This window comes from Equus caballus, chromosome 4 (assembly GCF_041296265.1).
Source record: "Equus caballus isolate H_3958 breed thoroughbred chromosome 4, TB-T2T, whole genome shotgun sequence".
In the NCBI taxonomy this organism is placed as follows: domain Eukaryota; kingdom Metazoa; phylum Chordata; class Mammalia; order Perissodactyla; family Equidae; genus Equus; species Equus caballus.
The window spans coordinates 30,738,292-30,756,953 of record NC_091687.1 but is presented as its reverse complement, the minus strand read 5'-3'; the positions used below and the strand labels follow the sequence as shown (position 1 = coordinate 30,756,953).

Sequence of the window (18,662 nt, the reverse complement as noted above, 5' to 3'; positions counted from 1 at the left end):
ATATTTGGCTTACATTTGAAAGTTTATCATTTTTTTCTGTACCAGATTGGAAGATTTTTTGGAGAGATTGATCCAAGTTTGATGAGACACCTGGTTAATATATCAGTTTATGCTTTCAACAAATCTTATGATTATCAGTCAGTGTGTGAACCTGGAGCTACACCAAAACAAGGAGCAGGGCATCGCTCAGCATATGTGGTCAGTAATATCCAACTCATCCCTTTCTCTCAAAGGCATGCTCAGTGTAGACTAATGTAATGGCTTTGTATCATATTTTATAGCCATCAATAGCGGACATATTACAGATTGGCTGGTGGGCCACTGCTGCTGCCTGGTAAGTCAAAATTGTAGTTTTATTGGTAATGAGAGAAAGGTGTTGTGAAATAGTAAAGAATTTGGTGAAAATACAGATTTTGTGACATGTAAGTAATTATTCTTGGAGTTTCTTTTTTTCATTTCTCATAGCACATATTGGTAATATTTATAAATAGTTTTTCTTAAGTGGTCACTGTAAAACTGTTACAATTACTCAATTTTTCATATGAAAACAATTTTATGGTTATGCAAACTTCAGCCTCTTCAGAGGCTTCTTTTTTCTATAGATCTCCTTAAACTCTTGTCATGTTTTTTTAATATTATACTCAATTCCTTAAATTTTAGGTGTACTGATCTATAAAAAGTTGCTGTTTGTTGGTTTCAATGTCCAAATTAGATGTCTTCATTGATCAAAATCATGGCATGTTGACTTATCTTTCTACCTCCTTGCTATTCATACAAAGGCTGACATAGTTTTAGAGGCATCATTTTGCTGAAAGGGATCTAATTCTTTCTTTTTACTGATTCTACCCTGCCTACCTCCTTCATGCCCCCTCACCTATACCCTGCCACCTATGGAAATAAGACATTTAAACTGTTCATTGAGGCGCTGTGGATAGTCTGGAAGATCAAATTTGTCATTGTTTGGTTCTGGTCAGTCAAGTAACTAAATCTCCTGTTGTATCTGGGATGCATTCTCTCCCTCCCCCCCTCCCTCCCTGCCACCCTTTCTTTCCTCCTTTCTTCCTTTCTTTTGTATCATTATCCAACTGTATTGGCAAGGCCTTATTCTATGTAGATTAATCTATAACATTTGATGTTGAGGTTTTCCTAGCTAAAATTAAATAATTATACCATTTTATTAAAGTAGCAAAGATTTTAGATTAAAACTCCTATTTTTCTGAAAAAAATAGTGAAAATGGTGCTTTCTGAAGTGACAGTGATATTTATATATTAATTTACATAGGTTTTCTAAATCTCACAGTAATCCCAAAATATTTGATTTCCTTTATGCCATTTTCTGGCCATAATCTCTCTCCTCCCCAACCACCGCCTGCCTTTTTTTTCCCTAAACTCAGATCCAGATGATTTTATACTAATATTTGGCTTACTCACCATTTATTATAAAACCAAAACACGTCATATGCCCTATATATAATATGTATATTTTATTTCATGAATGTCACATTATGTACTTACAAATATATTCTATATTGTAAAGTAAACAGTGTGCAAACTCATGGCACAAAGTCATCTTTTTTCCATAACAGAGTTTTAAAAACTAAAATAAGGAGAAAATCCTTAATGTGAAACCTATGCACTGAACTGTTGACTTTCTCTCTCTTAGAGTTACCACTTTTCCACAATGTCATTTCATATTACACCTCTTCAAACATATATGTGCCTCCTTCTCTTGGTCATGAACACATCCAACTTCATGACTTTTACAGAAAAACTTACGATGTTTTGTATAATTTAAGAAATACTTATATAAAATGCTCCTAAACTTTCTGTTAGCAAATTCTCAGTTTTTTCGAAAAAGAAATATGTGTTTATGTGTATATGCAAAAATACTCAGGTTTTTATTATATAATTTATAAAGGAAAATATCTAGATTTTTATCAATAATTATTCATATTTAAAATCCAGGTCGATTCTACAGCAACTTCTCTTGAGTTTGACGTTCCCACGACTTCTTGAGGCAGGTAGGTAAATGCTCAGATATTGTCATAATGACCATTAAAATTTTCTTTTTGGTTGTGCTGAGTTCTATAAACTCAGAGAGGAAGTGTAGGAGAGAGAGTTTGTCCACTTGACTCTTTTGTAGGTTGAAATCTTCTTTTCAAAACTTTCCTAACGCTTTAGAAACTTTCCCAGGCCACATTGGCCTCCATTTTTCAGTTGTATTTGAATTAATTTTTTCTATTGATATTTATTGGGTACCTGTTAGGGCTGCCTCTATATTATATAGCAGCAAACAAGCCAGTCGAGGCACCTGCCCTTAGACATTTATTTTGCTCCCTGAGAAATGAAGGCTCCAGGGGACTGACTGTAGTGTCCTCTCATAATGATGGCCCTTGTTTTCTCCACAGTTGAGATGGAAGAGGATGATTTTACGGCCTCTCTGTCAAAGCAGAGTTGCATTACTGAACAAACCCAGTATTTCTTCGATAATGATAGCAAATCATTCAGTGGTGTATTAGACTGTGGAAACTGTTCCAGGTAATTTGTTTCTATATTTCTAGACTAGTCTTATTTCACTAAAAATTGTATTCACTTTTATAATCATTACAGAAATAATGGAGATTCTTGTTCAAGACAGAGATATGAGTAACAGTTTTAAGTTGAAAACATCAGAAATCCTCAGTTTCTGTGTAGGTTTTTAAAATTTACAGTTTTTTAAATTAATGCTAACTTTGATAAGTTGTAGTCCCTTCAACTATAATAATAATTATATTATCACAATAATCACACCCACTTTTAGGGAGAACATAGGGAAATTTGATTATATTTTAATGTATTTTTTGTCTAAAAGAACCCAGACAAAAAACCTTCCTATATAAAGTTGATTAGAGTTAATTATACAAGTAATTCTAATTTTAAGCCAAATATTTCTTTTTACCTGTGGTCACTAAACAGGTTCTCCAAAAGATGTTCGGGGTGGGGAGGGTGTTGTTTTATTTCTAGTCTTCAATAAATTTAGAATTGTATGTATCTTTTATTTTAAACTGAAGGAACTAGGAGATCATTTCCTAAGGTCAAAGCTACTGTTAGACATCAGTATTGATAAAACATCTTGAAAACTTTTTGGGAAGAGATGGAGAATTTAATTTGGTTGTAATGGGATAGGGGAGAAAGGCAAGGTGGCGATTATTGAGTCTTGAAAGGAAAGTGATAATTCATGTCACAGGATCCCTGAGAATGGAGCAGAAAGTCACAGTTTACAAGGCACAGAGTTGGGACACTTTGTTTTTAGTGACTGAGGCCAGATTATTCTAGAAGAAACATTAATACAGAGAAGGGGAAATATGAGGAGGTGAGGTAATCTGAGCAGGTGACAGGGCTGGAATACTTCATTGCTACGGGATTCAGAAAAGAAGTTTATAACAATTAAAAAAAATACTTTCAGGAAGGGGTTAAGTTAAACTTGCATGAATTTTTAATAGATGTGGTCAGTATGTTTTTATGACTTATTTTAGCAAACCTCTGTGTCCTAGGAGGAGTTCGAGGATATGACAATGAGAGGAAAGGGGAGGAGTCATGGATGAACTCAGAAAAAACAGACCATCTTGTTTAGAGATTAGCATATCAGGCTGTCAACTTCAGGAAACAGAATTGTTTAATGGATACGTGAAAAAGAGTTTCAGAGTCCTTGGGCCTTTCATTACCTGACATCCAGTAATAGCAAAGTTAAAGTAGAATGTAAAGATCAATGTAATCAAGATATTAAGTTGAATCATGGCTTCTTTTGATTTGCTTTATGCTGTGTCCCAAGTTCAGTGAGGAAGAAAGAAAAAAAATCCCCCTTCTTTGAAAGTGTATAATCATAAAGAAGTTACTCTTTACTGACAGATTTACATTTTTATCTTGGTTGCTAAAGAAGGCAGAGCAGCATAAGATGTGGAAAAAACACTGCATGGAATTTAAAGCCCTTGATTCTGTCTATATCTGTGTTGTCCAACTCAGTAGTTAGCAGCCACAGGTGCTATTTCAATTATCAACTACAATTAATTAACATTAAAATTTTGTACCTCAATCACACTAATCACATTTCAGTGCTCAGTAACCACAGGTGGCAATTGTTTACCATATTTGACAAAGCAGAAATCATTTCCCTCTTCACAGAAAGTTTGATGAATAGCACTTTAATTCTGCCATTAGTTTGGGCAAGACGCTTAGCCTTTTTTTTTTTTTTTTTTTTTTGAGGAAGATTAGCCCAGAGCTAACATCTGCTGCCAATATTCCTCTTTTTGCCGAGGAAGACTGGCCCTGAACTCACATCCATGCCCATCTTCTTCTACTTTATATGTGGGACACCTTCCACAGCATGGCTTGCTGAGCAGTGCCATGTCTGCACCCAGGATCCGAACCTGTGAACCCCGGGCCGCCAAAGCGGAAGGTGCGAACTTAATCACTGTGCCACCCGGCCAGCCCCTGCTTAGCCATTTTCATGGTCCTAGTTTTCTTATCTATAAAGTAAGGCAACTTTGGCATACTTTCAGTGATAAATACCACAATTCCTTTTTTTGTTTTAAAGATTGGCACCTGAACTAATATCTGTTGCCAATCTCCTCTTGCTTTTTTTCTTTATTATTGTTAATATTATTTTTTCTTCTTCTCCCCAAAACCCCCCAGTGCATAGTTGTATATTCTAGTTGTAGATCGTTTTGGTTGTGCTATGTAGGACGCCGCCTCAGCATGGCCTGATGAGCAGTGTCATGTCAGCGCCCAGGATCCAAACCAGTGAAACCCTGGACCGCTGAAGCGGAGCATGTGAACTTAACCACTCGGCCACAGGGCCAGCCCCCACAATTTCTTAAACATGTAAAATAAAACACTTTTTCTATGAGTTTCAACAACTAAATAGTACTTGCTTTGCATTGAGGACTAACACTTAAAAAACAAAAGTCACACTTAAAACACCTGTTGCAATTTTTTTGTATTCATTTGAGAGAGGTAATATGTGCATGCTGATAAATGGTAAAACATGATAATCTTTCTCTTCTGAAATCATTCTCCTTCTATTTTACTGTTTGCATTGGTGATTCTTTGTGTTTCAAGAGGTCATATTCTGTCTTTCAGTTAAATATGTGAGAATATTTGAAATACTTTTATTCTTTTCCCAAAAGATAATGTTCATTTTCTGTGATTTTTAAATATTTATTTTGCAGAATCTTTCATGTAGAAAAACTTATGAACACCAACTTAATATTCATAATGGTTGAGAGCAAAGGGACTTGCCCCTGTGACACACGACTGCTCATCCAAGCAGAGCAGACTTGTATCCTTTGATGTCGGCGATGTTCGGAACAGAAAGCCATCTTAAAGTAATGCATTTTTAACCTTGTCACATTGTTTATGCTTTAAAGAAAAAAATATTATAGAGTGCTACAATCACCTCACAGAGGCAGAAAGGACCCCTCACGCAAAATTTGGCTTGGATGTCAAGACAAATGATGCTACACATGCACCGAGAGTGTGAAAAGCTTCCTACTTGCATAATGAGGCTTTGTGGAAAGAGCAGTGCAGGTTCCCAAGTAGATCTGAAGATGGCTTGAGAGAGCAGGGAGGAACAGCTGGCTTGGGGATTGATATGTGGGTGAGGAGTAGTGCTGAGTTTTTGTCTATGCTAGCTGGGACTTATGGGCTTGAACTTCCAGGTCGTGCCAAAGGAAGGAGCACTCGGTTTTCCCTATCAGGTTGCCCAGATGTGGGGCAGAAGGGAAAGGGAGTAATGTAGCTTGAAAGCTGTCAACAGTCAGTCATCAAAAATGGAGCTGGATATGATATATACCTACAATGAATACCATTCAGCCTTAAAGAAAAGAAGGAAATCCTGTCATATGCTACAACTGCAATGGCAGTAACACTAAAACTACTTCTGATAGTAAAATGCTAAATGACAGTGCAATGATTATTAAAGCATTGTAGGCAGAGGTTCTGTAAAATGGCTGTAATTTTTGCCATTAAAAATAGTCCTCACCTATGTTTGGAATTGATGTTTATTATTAGAAATTAGTTTATATTTCTGTCTTGCTAAATAGGAGGCACCTTGGTCCTCTCTTATGCTATGTTTTACATGTAGGCCCCTATCTTATACTCTGCATCATTTGTGCATTTCATCCACTAATATTCTACAAATATTTACTGAGTAGTTCTTGTGTGCCAGGGACCATGCTATGTGCAGTAAAAATAAAAAAGAATTCATTTCTTCATACAGCCCCTCGTCTGACAGGAGAAAATTTGTGGCAATTTAGTTTATTAAATTCCTAAGTGCTTGAACTGGTTGTGTTGGACTAGCGTAATGACATAGGTATCTCTTGCTGGCTTTGGGAAATAAATATATTGCATTATATTTTTTTAATATTGTGAGAAAAACTAACTTGATATTCCTTAACAAGTTTCTTTAGCTGATGGTCCAGACCCCTGTGATATGGTTAAGCAACCCAGATATCGAAAAGGGCCTGATGTCTGCTTTGATAACAATGTCCTGGTAAGACCGAATGTTTACTTTATTAAAATACCATAGCTCAATGGTCATTGACCACAAGAATTTAAAGAGACAAATTGCAATTTTAGCTCAAACATAATGTCTTAAACCATAGTACTTGCTGGTAGATAGATTTTTCATTTCAATATTTTTTATGGTTAGCATAAGCTTAACAATCGCTTCTCCTATCTGTCCTTCCCACAGAAATTGTACTTTCAAACACAATTCTGATCAATTTACTAACAATCTAAGGTCACAAATCCAATGATTTTAAAGACTTTATATTAACATAACTAACAGTAAATGTTATTTATGCTATATGAGTTGCCTACTTTCATTATAATCCAATCTTGAAGATATAAAAGTTATTTTTGTTATATTTTTACTAGTTTGTGTTTAGTCCTTATTCAGTGTATTTAAAAGCCTGTTAAACAGCTATTGTCCTATTGTTTCCTAATTCTTCTTTTTTTTTTACATGGTTTCTGATTCGTTTACACATTAGATTTGTATTATTTCTCTTAATGGTATTAATTTATTTTTATTTTGTTTGAAATTAGACAAGGTCTATTACATAGGGTTAAGCTGATAACATTTTACGAAGCGTATTTAATGTATATTATCTAAAGATGACCACTGCTTTTCCTATAGGTCAGCTGTCTTCTTTTAATAAATACTATGCTGACTTACTGTATATTTAATCAGATTTATGCATTTAAAATTATTTTAATTTAGAAACTTTAATTTATTCTCAAACATAAATGCCATATAAAAATTTCTGCCTTTTTTTTTTTTTTTTTTTTTGCTGTGGAAGATTCACCCTGAGCTAACATCCACTGCCAATGTTCCTCTTTTTGTATGTGAGCTGCTGCCACAGCATGGCCACTGACAAGACTAGTGTAGTTCCACGCCCAGCAACCAAACCTGGGCCACCTAAGCAGAGCATGTGGAACACTAAGTGGTTAACACTAGGCTGCCAGGGCTGGCTCCTTACTTTTTAAAACAAAGTTTAAATATAATATTCCCCAATTCTGATTCTTCAAGGTCTGCCTTTGCATTAAGTGGCTTGAACAAACCAATGAGCATGCAAACATGGAGCATTATCATCTTATGAAATGCTTATTCTAAAAACATGTCAGATCATGTATTGATTAGTGTGCACTTATAGAGGTTTTTATTATTTATTTAGAATAGATTTACCTACTATGTACACGACCCACATTTGTCACAGAAAAAATAAAGCATTTCCACAGATACATATTATGCAATTAGGTAATATAAATTAGGAGTGGAGCAAAGAAGAAATAAAATCAGTGATGGGAAGTAGGACTAAAAAAGCAAGATGTTTTAGTCAGTAAATTCTAGTTATCTCTGTGAGGACTATTGATCATTCTTCTTTGATTGGGAAAGTGATTCAAAGCTGCAGCTACGTTGTCTTTTTTTTTTTCCATTTTACCCAATTAGACTTAAATAAAATCCAGATATGAGGACTTCTGTTGTTCTACCATACGTTCAGGAGTTTTGCCTGTGTAAAATCATTCCCTAAAGAATGTTGTATGTTGGCCCAAAGGTAGTGTCACTTATTAGGGAAACTCACGCATCAACTATTTATCACCAAAGACATTAAATTCACTCAGATGAATTTTAAAGATCATATAGAAACCCTATTCCCTAAAATAATAGTCTGCTAGAGTCACTCTAGGAGATGCTATCTTTTGACCAAGGCTTAAAAAGACTTGACTAAGACAAAAATTTCCAACAATTCCTATAAATTATACAGTAGATTGTGTGTGAAAGTACAACTCTTGCTCAGTAGCTTACTGTGCTAATAATGTCTGGTGTTTCTTCAGCAGTGGAATATTTTAGTAATGCTTGTTTGCAATGGTCACTGTGAATCTGCTCTGGATGGAGGCTCACATAAACTGCTAACTGCAAGCAAATTGCATGAAATCTCATCTTGTATGTCTTCTTTTTTGTGTTTTCTTTCCTTTTCCTGTACTTGCTACTTTGCCCGTTATTAATAGGATCAACTTATATGCACAACGAGTCGTGCCTGTACCATGATGTCAGCTCCTATCTTCATTTTACTGCAAGTTTTCATATGGTGTGGATGGTCAGTCACTTTCTCTAATTTTTCTTTGTTTTTGTTTTTGGCTTGAAATTTAAAAAAATAATCCGTATCCTTAAATCCACTATAATAAATGTCATGAAACCAGGTTATTAAAATCCTACTACTAATGTTGTTTTGTAAAGAGCTGATTTCAAAGGTTGCATAAGTTTCTTATCCTCAACAGAGCATATGTGTCCTATTTATTTAAAAATCAGTATTTTCTCGATAGGTTTTGCATAAAGATTAAGTTAATGTGGAAAAAAATATTATACATGCTCCATGATGTCTTACTTTTACCAAAGACAAATACCCTAAGGACAATTATTACAGCTGGTCTTCTCAATTTATTTTCAAAAAATGCTACCATAAAATCAATGAACCATTTCATTTTATCATGCATTATTTAAGAAATTCTGTCAATCATTCTAATTTTTCTTTTCTTTTTTAAGAAATATGGTTTAAACTTTTTAGATTTTTTTTACTCCAAAAATATTGATATTCTTAGTGAAATATTTTATTAGGAGTGCTTCCAGTTTCTAAGTTTATTTGGTTTAATATTACTTACATTCTCTAGGCCAAAATTATCATTATTTATTAGCCTTTTGACAAGTTTCTGGATTTTATAGTCAATACTACTAAACAGATATTTTAGAGCCTGAGTTTGTGTTCAGGTTTCATTTACAGTTTTGCAATTTTTTTTCTGATGCTTTGGAGTTACCCTGATTGTTGTTACTAGAGCAACTTTTGCTGTGTTCTTTCTTCACTGCTGTCCAGGTATTCATTGATTAGGAAACCACTAGGTGGAGATGTGGTCGTTACTATGAATGGAATGAGATCATCAGAGGGGGGAAAACATGGCACAGCACAGGGAATCTCAGAAAATAAAATTTGTTTTAGGATAATAAAATAATGGTATTCATAGCAAAAGATTCCAAGTAAAGGAAACCTAGCTTATTTTAATAATTAAAATAGAAGATCAAAAATAAATAACCCCTCTCCATGGACATATTTTTTAAATTGATATATAGGCAGCTATTTGAAATATAATTTTATTGATCCCTTAAAGAATTGATACCTTAAAGAAAATTATATAGGTAATCACACCATTTACATATGAAAAGTGTAGTAATATATTTTTTATACTTGGCCCTATTTGTGATGATACTAGAAATGAGCAAACCAGCACATAAAGGAAAAAAAATATTACGTTATATTTTATAGGTGAGGAATAGTGTAAAAATCCACTATATTTTCACCTGTGATTCAAAAGCTTAATTCTATCAATCACAGAATTTTTAGATAAGATTTATAGGCTATCAATCAGACCCCAAAATGGGAAGAAGTGCTTTTGAATGTCAACTTCCTTTTGAATAGGTCAGCTCCCTTTTTACCTTAGCCTTAAAAATCTATAGGTAACAATGAATTTTAAAATAAGTTTTCATCTAAGGCCCCCCCCAAAAAAATAGAATTTTTAATTTTCCTGTGATGATATCTTTCCCACCATAACTGTAAATTTACCAAGAAATTATCTTTGAAAGATGAAAAGAGCATCTCTGAGATTCCTTGATATTCCTGTGTCCTTGGGGAATATATAATGGGTAGTCTTGAAGATGATGTAGATGACATATATGTTACATTAACAAGACTAGGGTTGGGTATTTAAAAACAGCTGGCAGTATGGAACAGTAAATCCAGTCTATGCTATTTGATTGTTGATATGATAGCAAAGGAAGTATCATTTTCTCTGAAACAAAAGAAAGTTGAAAAAGTAGCAAAAAATATTACAAAAAATACTGAGAGTTTAGTTGACAGTTGTTCCCCACACTGAGGACTAATAAAGGTCAAAATCCAAGCTTCAGTGTTAGTCTGGCTATAACTAGAAATTTGTGGTAGATTAGATTCTGCTCACAGGAAAGCTGGGATGATGGTGTCATCTCTAAAGTCTTCTAACAGGTGATATCTCCCTAATCCTCTAAAGAATGACTCATTCCAAAGCTAGGACCCTTGTACCCTGGGGAGTTCAAAAAGGATATATAGATTATAAGTATCCAATTATGAAGCCCCATACCATGAGCAGTTCTTTAAAACACAAGTGTTCAAATGAGACCTTTTGACAAAAGCTTTTTGAAGATCTAAGTGGTAAGGAAGAGCAAAAGAAGAGCAAACAAATAAAAAAGCTGAGGTTTATTTATCAAAGAAGAAAGTAAAACAATCCAATAATAAGTGCCATTGAGGAAGTTTATTATTTTATGCAAAACTTAATTTATAAAAGCATGTTCTTGGGTACATGAAAACTGAATATGCATACATAAATGTATGTATCTGTATGTGTGTATATATGCATACACACATGTATAAATAGTTGAACAAATATACGACCTACCTCATGAGTTAATGTGATAAGCGTGTTAAGGTGCTGTGTAGAAGAACAAATTATTTGTTAGGGATCTTACTCCTATTAAAAGAGTTACTGTGTAGTTCCACCTGCCTAAATAATTTTAAATATAGATTTTCTTTGAAACTGCTGGGGGTGACTTAAGTAGAGACCTATCTAAATTCAAAAGTTAGCCTCTATTTGGCAGATGTCTTCACCAGTGATTTACCTTTTGAAGAGAATTTAATGATGACTATAATTCAGGAAGGAAAGTACAAAAGTTTCTTAGCCAAATGACCAGAAAATTTTCCTTTGGGAAAATTTATTTCTAAACTTATTTAAATACATTAAAAATTATTTGGCTCTTACATGTGCAATTAGTTGTTCCAGGATCTGATTGGGAATAGAAAAGCAGAGTAAGAGTTTAGCAAGACTTGTTTAACAAGAGAAAATTGAGGAGATTTTGGCTACTAGTATACATGTTCTTAAAAAGCAAGCCATGGGGAAAATCATATGAATATTGAGAAATGGAAAAGGAAAAAGAAATGAGGAATTCTAAGTTGATATCTTTATTAAGAGTCTTTTGAGAGAGGTCCCTAGAAGGAAATCTAATAAAAGTAGTCTCTTATATTTTAAAATAAATATATATAATATTGGCACTGCATCCTTTTTCTATTTTAATGTGTTAAACTGAAACAAGGTACCAATGTGTTATTTTTTGCTATAGTAATCTTTAAAAGTCAGGCTGATTTGTCTGGTCATCGTGTCAGTGGGATTGGTCTCTTTAAAACAGAGAAAATGCTGAGGTTTCTCCCGCATCTATGCGTTTGTAATTTAGAATGTTTTTAGAATATCTCTCAATTTACTTTCACAGAATAATTTTGTCTTAGTATATGTGGTTGCACCAGATGAAACACTTGAGAAAATGTGATCAGGAAACTGAAGAGGCAGATTTTTCAGTGTGAATTAACATGCAGACTTCAGGGACTCCAAATAGCTTATCTAAACTACCACCTCCCAAACTAAAACAGACATATCTCATCGTCACACACAGGAAATGAAACCAAAAACAAAAAAAACCCCTAAAAATGTAAAAAGTAAAAACAATGGAATAAGAACCAGAGAGAATATTTTTCCATAAAACATTTCTAGAATATAAAGATGTGCTTTATATTAATAAGAATTGCCTTGACAAAATACATCCTAAATACATTAATGGTTCTCGTATGTGTGCTAATTTTCCATTCCATCAAGTTAATACCGAATCAGAACTGGGGAGGCTTCCTGGTGAAATGACAGTTATGCCTTTTAGTTAGTATTTTATATTTGCAGTGCTTCTAACCAATCAATATATGTGCTACTTTACTGAGTACCTACTAGACATTTATTTAATACTGCACACCTACTATGTATCGGGCTACTCTTCCGTGTGAGATATTTGAGATATATTTACTAAAAAATAATTTTTTTTAAAAGCTGCAATGAAATTGTAACTGAGCACCATGTTTTTTATCTGGTTACCCTACCTAAGGGGAAAAGTATTTAAACAAAGAAAAGAACAAGTGCAAAGGCCCTGAGATAGTAAACACCTTGACTTGTTGCAGAGAAAGCCAGTGTTATTGGAGCAAAGTGAGTGGTGGGGGAGGGGAGAGGAATACAGGACGATGAAGATGCAGAGGCAGCAGGGCTTCAGACTACATAAGGCCTTGGTAAGAAATTTGGATTTTTGTTTTGAGAGTGATAAGAAATTTCAAGAAAGGAGTGAAAGGATTTGATATATAGTTTTAAGAAGACAGCTTTTTAGAGGAGAGATTGCAAAAGGGCAAGAGTAGAAGCAGTGAGGCAAGTGAGGCAGCTTTTGCAGGAGTTTAGGCAAGAAGTTATGATGACTTGGACCTGAGATAGCATAAAGTAGTAGATTTGGGGATATATTTTGAAACTGGAGTTAAGAAGATGTGCTGATGGATTAGATTTGAGAAAAAAGGGAGGAATCACAGATGACTTGTCTTTGATCTGATCCACTACTCCTAGAAGTGTCATTCAGAAAAATAATATTTTGGGGCAAGTTTGAGATGTTTCTGAGATATATGAAAGGAGAGGTGGTAGTGATCAATGAATGTAGAGGTCAGAGGAGAATTCAGGCCTGAAGATATAAAAGTGTGACTTATTGAGGTTCTGGTTCAAAATGACGACACAGGAGGCCCTGAACTCACCTCATCCCACAGACACACTGAATCTACAGCTATAAACAGAGCAACTCCCTCTGAAAAAATCCAGAAACTAGCTGAGCAAACCCTACACATTGTACAAATGAGAAAATACCCACATCGAAAGGGGTAGGAAAGGCTGAGCTATACTCTTGCCATAAGCTTCAACCCCAGCACAGTGGCATAAAATTGGGAAGGAACTCAACAGATCCCAGCTTCTCCCTGAGGAGTGAAGAGTTTTGACTAAATATCTGGTGCCCCAACTTTTAAGACTTCCTATTGAGGGATGGGACCCCAAAACTAGCTCTGAAAGCCTAGTAGGGCTTGCATCCAGGAGACCCACAAGACTGACAAAGAAATAGTTCTTAATGGGCTCTTGAGGACTTGCTGTGGCTATCTTCCCAGGGCTCAGCTAAGAAGGAGCAGACAGAAATTTCCTCTCCCAGTTTTTCCCTGAAGGAGGCCTATTTGCATACTTTAAAAGCTCCTGCCAGAAGGTAAGCCTTCTAATTCAGCACACATCTAGTGTCTGACTGTGTTCTTTCCTGGAGACATGGGAGGTGCCTCCACATTCTCCCTCTGACCCACTCCAGGTTGCTGGCGTCCCCCTGGAAGGAGCTTGTGCACACATGGTATCCCAGCTTTTGAGGCTGCCATCCAAAGGCTACACCTCTTTACCACTTGACTCTGGTGGCCACTGGGACTGGAATTCACAGGTACCATAGCACTCTAGCAAACAGTTCCTAACTGGCTATCCCCCCAGAGCTCCACACAGAGGGAACAGACAGAAATGCCCATCTCCCAGTCTTTCCCTGAAAGAGTCTGTTTGCCTACTTTAAAAGCTGCTGCCTGAGGGTCTAGCCTCCAATCAGCCTGCATCTATGTGCTGTCTTAATTCCTCCCCATTGGGAAATTGACAGTTAAAGGCACACCCTCAACTGTGGGGAGTCACTAAGGTTTGAAATACAATCAAGACTTAACACTGGGCTGAATGATAAAGTTCATCTCCTACACGAGACCTGGAGAGGTAGATGTTTAATCTTTTGTGCAGAAACCAAGACAGGAGAGAGTCAAGGAAATGAAGAAACAGAATAATATATTCCAAACAACAGAACAAGGTAAAACTCTACAAACAGACCTTAATGAAACAGAGAAGAGTACTGTACATGGTGAAGATTTCAGAATAATGGTCATAAAGATGCTCACCAAGGTCATGAGAACAATGCATGAACACAATGTGAATCTCAACAAAGAGATAGAAAATATAAGGAAGTAGCAAACGGAAGTCACAGAACTGAAAAATACAATAACTATGCTGAAAAATTCAATAGAGGTTTCAGTAGCAGACTAGATTAAGTGGAAGAAAGGATCGGCAAACTTGAAAACAATTGAATTCATCCAATCAGAGAAGCAAAAGAAAAAAGAGTGAAGAAAGTTTATGCAACTTATGGGATAACATCAAGCAGATCAATATCCACATTATAGAGTATCAGAAGAAGAGGACAGAAAGGGGCAGAAAACTTATTTGAAGAAACAATGAATGAAAACTTCCCCAACATGAGGAAAGAAACAGACATTTAGATCCAGGAAGCCTAGAGAGCTACCAATAAGAGGAATTCAAAGACATTCATACCAAGACACATAATTAAATTGTCAAAAGTAAAAGACGAGAGAATTTTAAAAGCAGTAAGAGAAAAATAACTTGTTACATACAAGGGAATCTCTCTAAGACCATCAGCAGATTTTCAGCAGAATTTTGCAGACCAGAAGAGAGTGGCATGATATATTCAAAGTGCTAAAAGAAAAAAATCTGCCAACCAAGATTATTCTCCCTGGTAATATTGTCATTCAGAATTGAAGGAGAGATAAAGAGTTTTCCAGACAAACAAAAGCTAAAGAGTTCATCACCACTATACTGGCCTTACAAGAAATGTTAAAGGCACTTATTTAAGCTGAAATGGAACAGCACTAATCAGTAATGAGAAAACATAAAAGTATAAATCCCTCAGGTAAAAGGAAATATACAGTTAAAGTCAGAAAAATCTAATGTTGTAATGGTGGTGGGTTAATCACTTATAAATCTAATATGAATGTTAAAAGAAATGTAGTAAAAATAACTTAATACAATAACTTATTAATGAACACAAGATAAAAAGATATAAATTGTGACTTCAAAAATAAAGTCTGGCAGAGAATAAAACTGTAGAGTTTTAGAATGTATTTGAACTTAAGTTGTTATCAACCTAAAATAGACTATTATAAATATATTTTATGTAAGCCTCATGGTAACCACACAGCAAAACCTTATAGTAGATACGTAAAAGATAAAAAGAAAGGAATCCAAGAATATCACTACAGAAAATCATCAAATCACAAAGGAAGAGACCAAAAGAAGAAGAAACGAATTATAAAAATCTGGAAAAAAATTAACAAAATGGCAATAAGTTCACACCTGTCAATTATTACTTTAAATGTAAATGGAATTTAGTCCATGTACAAATTCTCTGTACAAAAGGATGAATGGATTAAAAAAGAAGATCCAACTCTATGCTACCTACAAGAGATTCACTGAAACTTTAAGAACACACACAGACTGAAAGTGAAGGGATGGAAAATGATATTCCATGCAAATGGAAAACAAAAGAAAGTTGCTATACTTATCAGACAAAAGAGTTGAAGACAAAGAATGTAATAAGAGACAAAGAAGGTCTCTACATAATGATAAAAGGGTCAGCCCAACAAGAGGATGTAACAGTTGTAAATATTTATTTACCAAACATAGAAGCAACTAAATATATAAAGTAAATGTTCACCAACCTAAAGAGAGAAATAGATAGTAATACAATAACAGTAAGGGACTTCAATACACCACTTTTGTCAATGGATAGATTATCTAGACAAAAAATCAATAAGGAAACGTCGGAGTAAATGATACATTAGACCAGATGGACTTAGCAGACATTTACAGAATATTCCATCCAAAAGCAACAAATCACACATTTCTTCTCTAGCACACATGGAACATTCTCCAGAATAGATAATATGTTAAGCCACAAAATGTCTTAATAAATTTAAGAAGAGTGAAATCATATCAAGCATCTTTTCTGACCATAACGGTATAAAACTAGAAATTAATTATAAGAAGAAAACTAGAAAATTCACAAATATGTGGGGATTAAACAACATGCTACTAAACAACCAATGGGTCAAAAGAGAAATCAAAAAATATCTTGAGACACTGAAAATGGAAATACAACATACCAAAACTATGGGAAGTGACAAAGCAGTTCTAAGAGGAAAGTCCATAGCAATAAACACCTACATTAAGAATAAAGATCTGAAATAGACAACCGAAATTTATGCCTCAAGGAACCAGAAAAAGAACAAGTGAAGCTCAATATTTGTAAAAGGCAGGAAATAACAAAGATCAGAGTGGAAATAAATGAAACAGAGACTAAACAGACAATAAAAAAGATGAAACTAAGAGCTGTTTTTTTTGAAAAGATAAATAAAATAGAGAAACCTTTAGCCAGAATCAGAAATGAAAAAGGAGATGTTACATACACTACCACAGAAATATAAAGGATTATAACAGACTACTGTGAACAGTTATATGCCAACAAATTGAACAATCTAGAGGGAATGGATAAATTCCTAGAAACATACAACCTACCAAGACTGACTCCTGAATAACAGAAAATCTGAACAGACTAATTCACAGTAAGAAGATTGAATCAGTAATCAAAAACCTCCTAACAAAAAGTCCAGGACCTGATGACTTCACTGGTGAATTCTACCAAACATTTAAAGAAGAATTAATACCATTTCTTTTCAAACTCTTTGAAAATAAAAGAAAAGGAAACACATCCAAAGTCCTTTTATGGGGCAAGCATTAACCTGATACCAAAGCCAGACAAGGACACTATAAAAAAAGAAAATTAAAGGTCAATATCGCTGAAGAATATAGTCACAAAAATCCTCAACAAAATATTAGCAAACCAAAGTTAACAGTACCTCAAAAGACTCATGCACCATGATCAAGTGGGATTTATCCCAGGGATGCAAGGAAGGTTCAACATCCACAAATCAATCAATGTGGTACACCACATTAACAAAATGAAGGTTGAAAATCACATGATCTCAATAGATGCAGAAAAAGCATTGGAGAAAAATCAACATCCATTTTGATAAAAACTCTCAACACAGTGGGTATAGAAGGTGCATACCTCAACATAATAAAGGCCATATATGACAAGCCCACAGCTAACGTCAATGGGAAAAAGCTGGAAGGTTTTTCTCTAAGATTAGACAACATCTATCAGACACATAGACAAGGATATGCACTCTTATCACTTTTATTCAACATACTACTGGAAGTCCGAGCCAGAGAGTTTAGGCAAGAAAAAGAAATAAAAGGCATCCAGATCTGAAAGAAAGGAATAAAACAATATGTATTTGCAGATGACATGATATTATATATAGAAAACCCTAAAGACTTCACAGAAGAAAAGTGTTAGAATAAATGAATTCAGTAAAATTGCAACATACAAGATCAATATACAATAATCAGCTGTGTCTTTATACACTAATAATGAACTATCAGAGAGATTAAGAAAACAATCTCATTTACAATTGCATCAAAAAGGATAAAATACCTAGGAAGAAATTTAACCAAGGAGGTGAAAAACCTGTACATTGAAAACTATAAGACATCGAGGAACGAAATTGAAGAAGATACAAGTAAATGGAAAGATATTCCCTCTTCATGGATTGGAAGAATTAATATTATTAAAATGACCATACTACCCACAGCAATGTACAGATCCAGTGCAGTCCCATCAAAATTCCAGTGACATTTTTCACAGAAATAGAACAAAGAATCCTAAAATTTGTGTTGAACCACAAAAGACCCCAAATTGCCAAAGCATTCTGGAGAAAGAAGAACAAAGCTAGAGGTATCACACTTCCTGATTTCAAGCTATACTATAAAGCTAATCAAAACAATATGGTATTGGCATTAAAAAAAGATGCGTAAGTCAGTGGAACAGAATAGAAAGCCCAGAAATAAATCCATGCATATAGATCAGTTAATTTACCACAAAGGAGCCAAGAACATACAATGGGCAAAGGACAGTCTATTCAATAAATGGTGTTGGGTAAACTGGACAGCCATATGCAAAAGAGTGAAATTGGACCCCTATCTTGCATCATAAACAAAAATCAACTCAAAATGGATTAAGATTTGAACGTAAGCCCTGAAACCATAAAACTCCTAGATGAAAACATAGGGGGTAAGTTCCTTGACATCAATCTTGACAACAATTTTTTGGATTTAACACCAAAAGCAAAGGCAACTAAAGCAAAAGTAAGTAGGTGAGACTGCATCAAGCTAAAAAGCTTCTGCACAGCAAAGGAAACCATAAACAATACAAAGGCAACCTACTAAAT

General features: G+C 34.7%; 1 protein-coding gene across 18 annotated transcripts in view; it reads left to right on the top strand.

Moving 5' to 3' along the window:
* CACNA2D1 (calcium voltage-gated channel auxiliary subunit alpha2delta 1) overlaps positions 1–18,662 on the top strand; it is a 514,911-nt gene that overhangs the window by 487,452 nt on the left and 8,797 nt on the right. For all 18 annotated transcript variants that reach the window (XM_023639081.2, XM_023639086.2, XM_023639083.2 and 15 more), the window contains 6 exons: positions 46–198; positions 282–334; positions 1,966–2,021; positions 2,409–2,538; positions 5,208–5,317; positions 6,447–6,529. In XM_023639081.2, the coding sequence (XP_023494849.2) occupies positions 46–198; positions 282–334; positions 1,966–2,021; positions 2,409–2,538; positions 5,208–5,317; positions 6,447–6,529 (585 nt within the window). The remainder of the gene's footprint in view (positions 1–45; positions 199–281; positions 335–1,965; positions 2,022–2,408; positions 2,539–5,207; positions 5,318–6,446; positions 6,530–18,662) is intronic.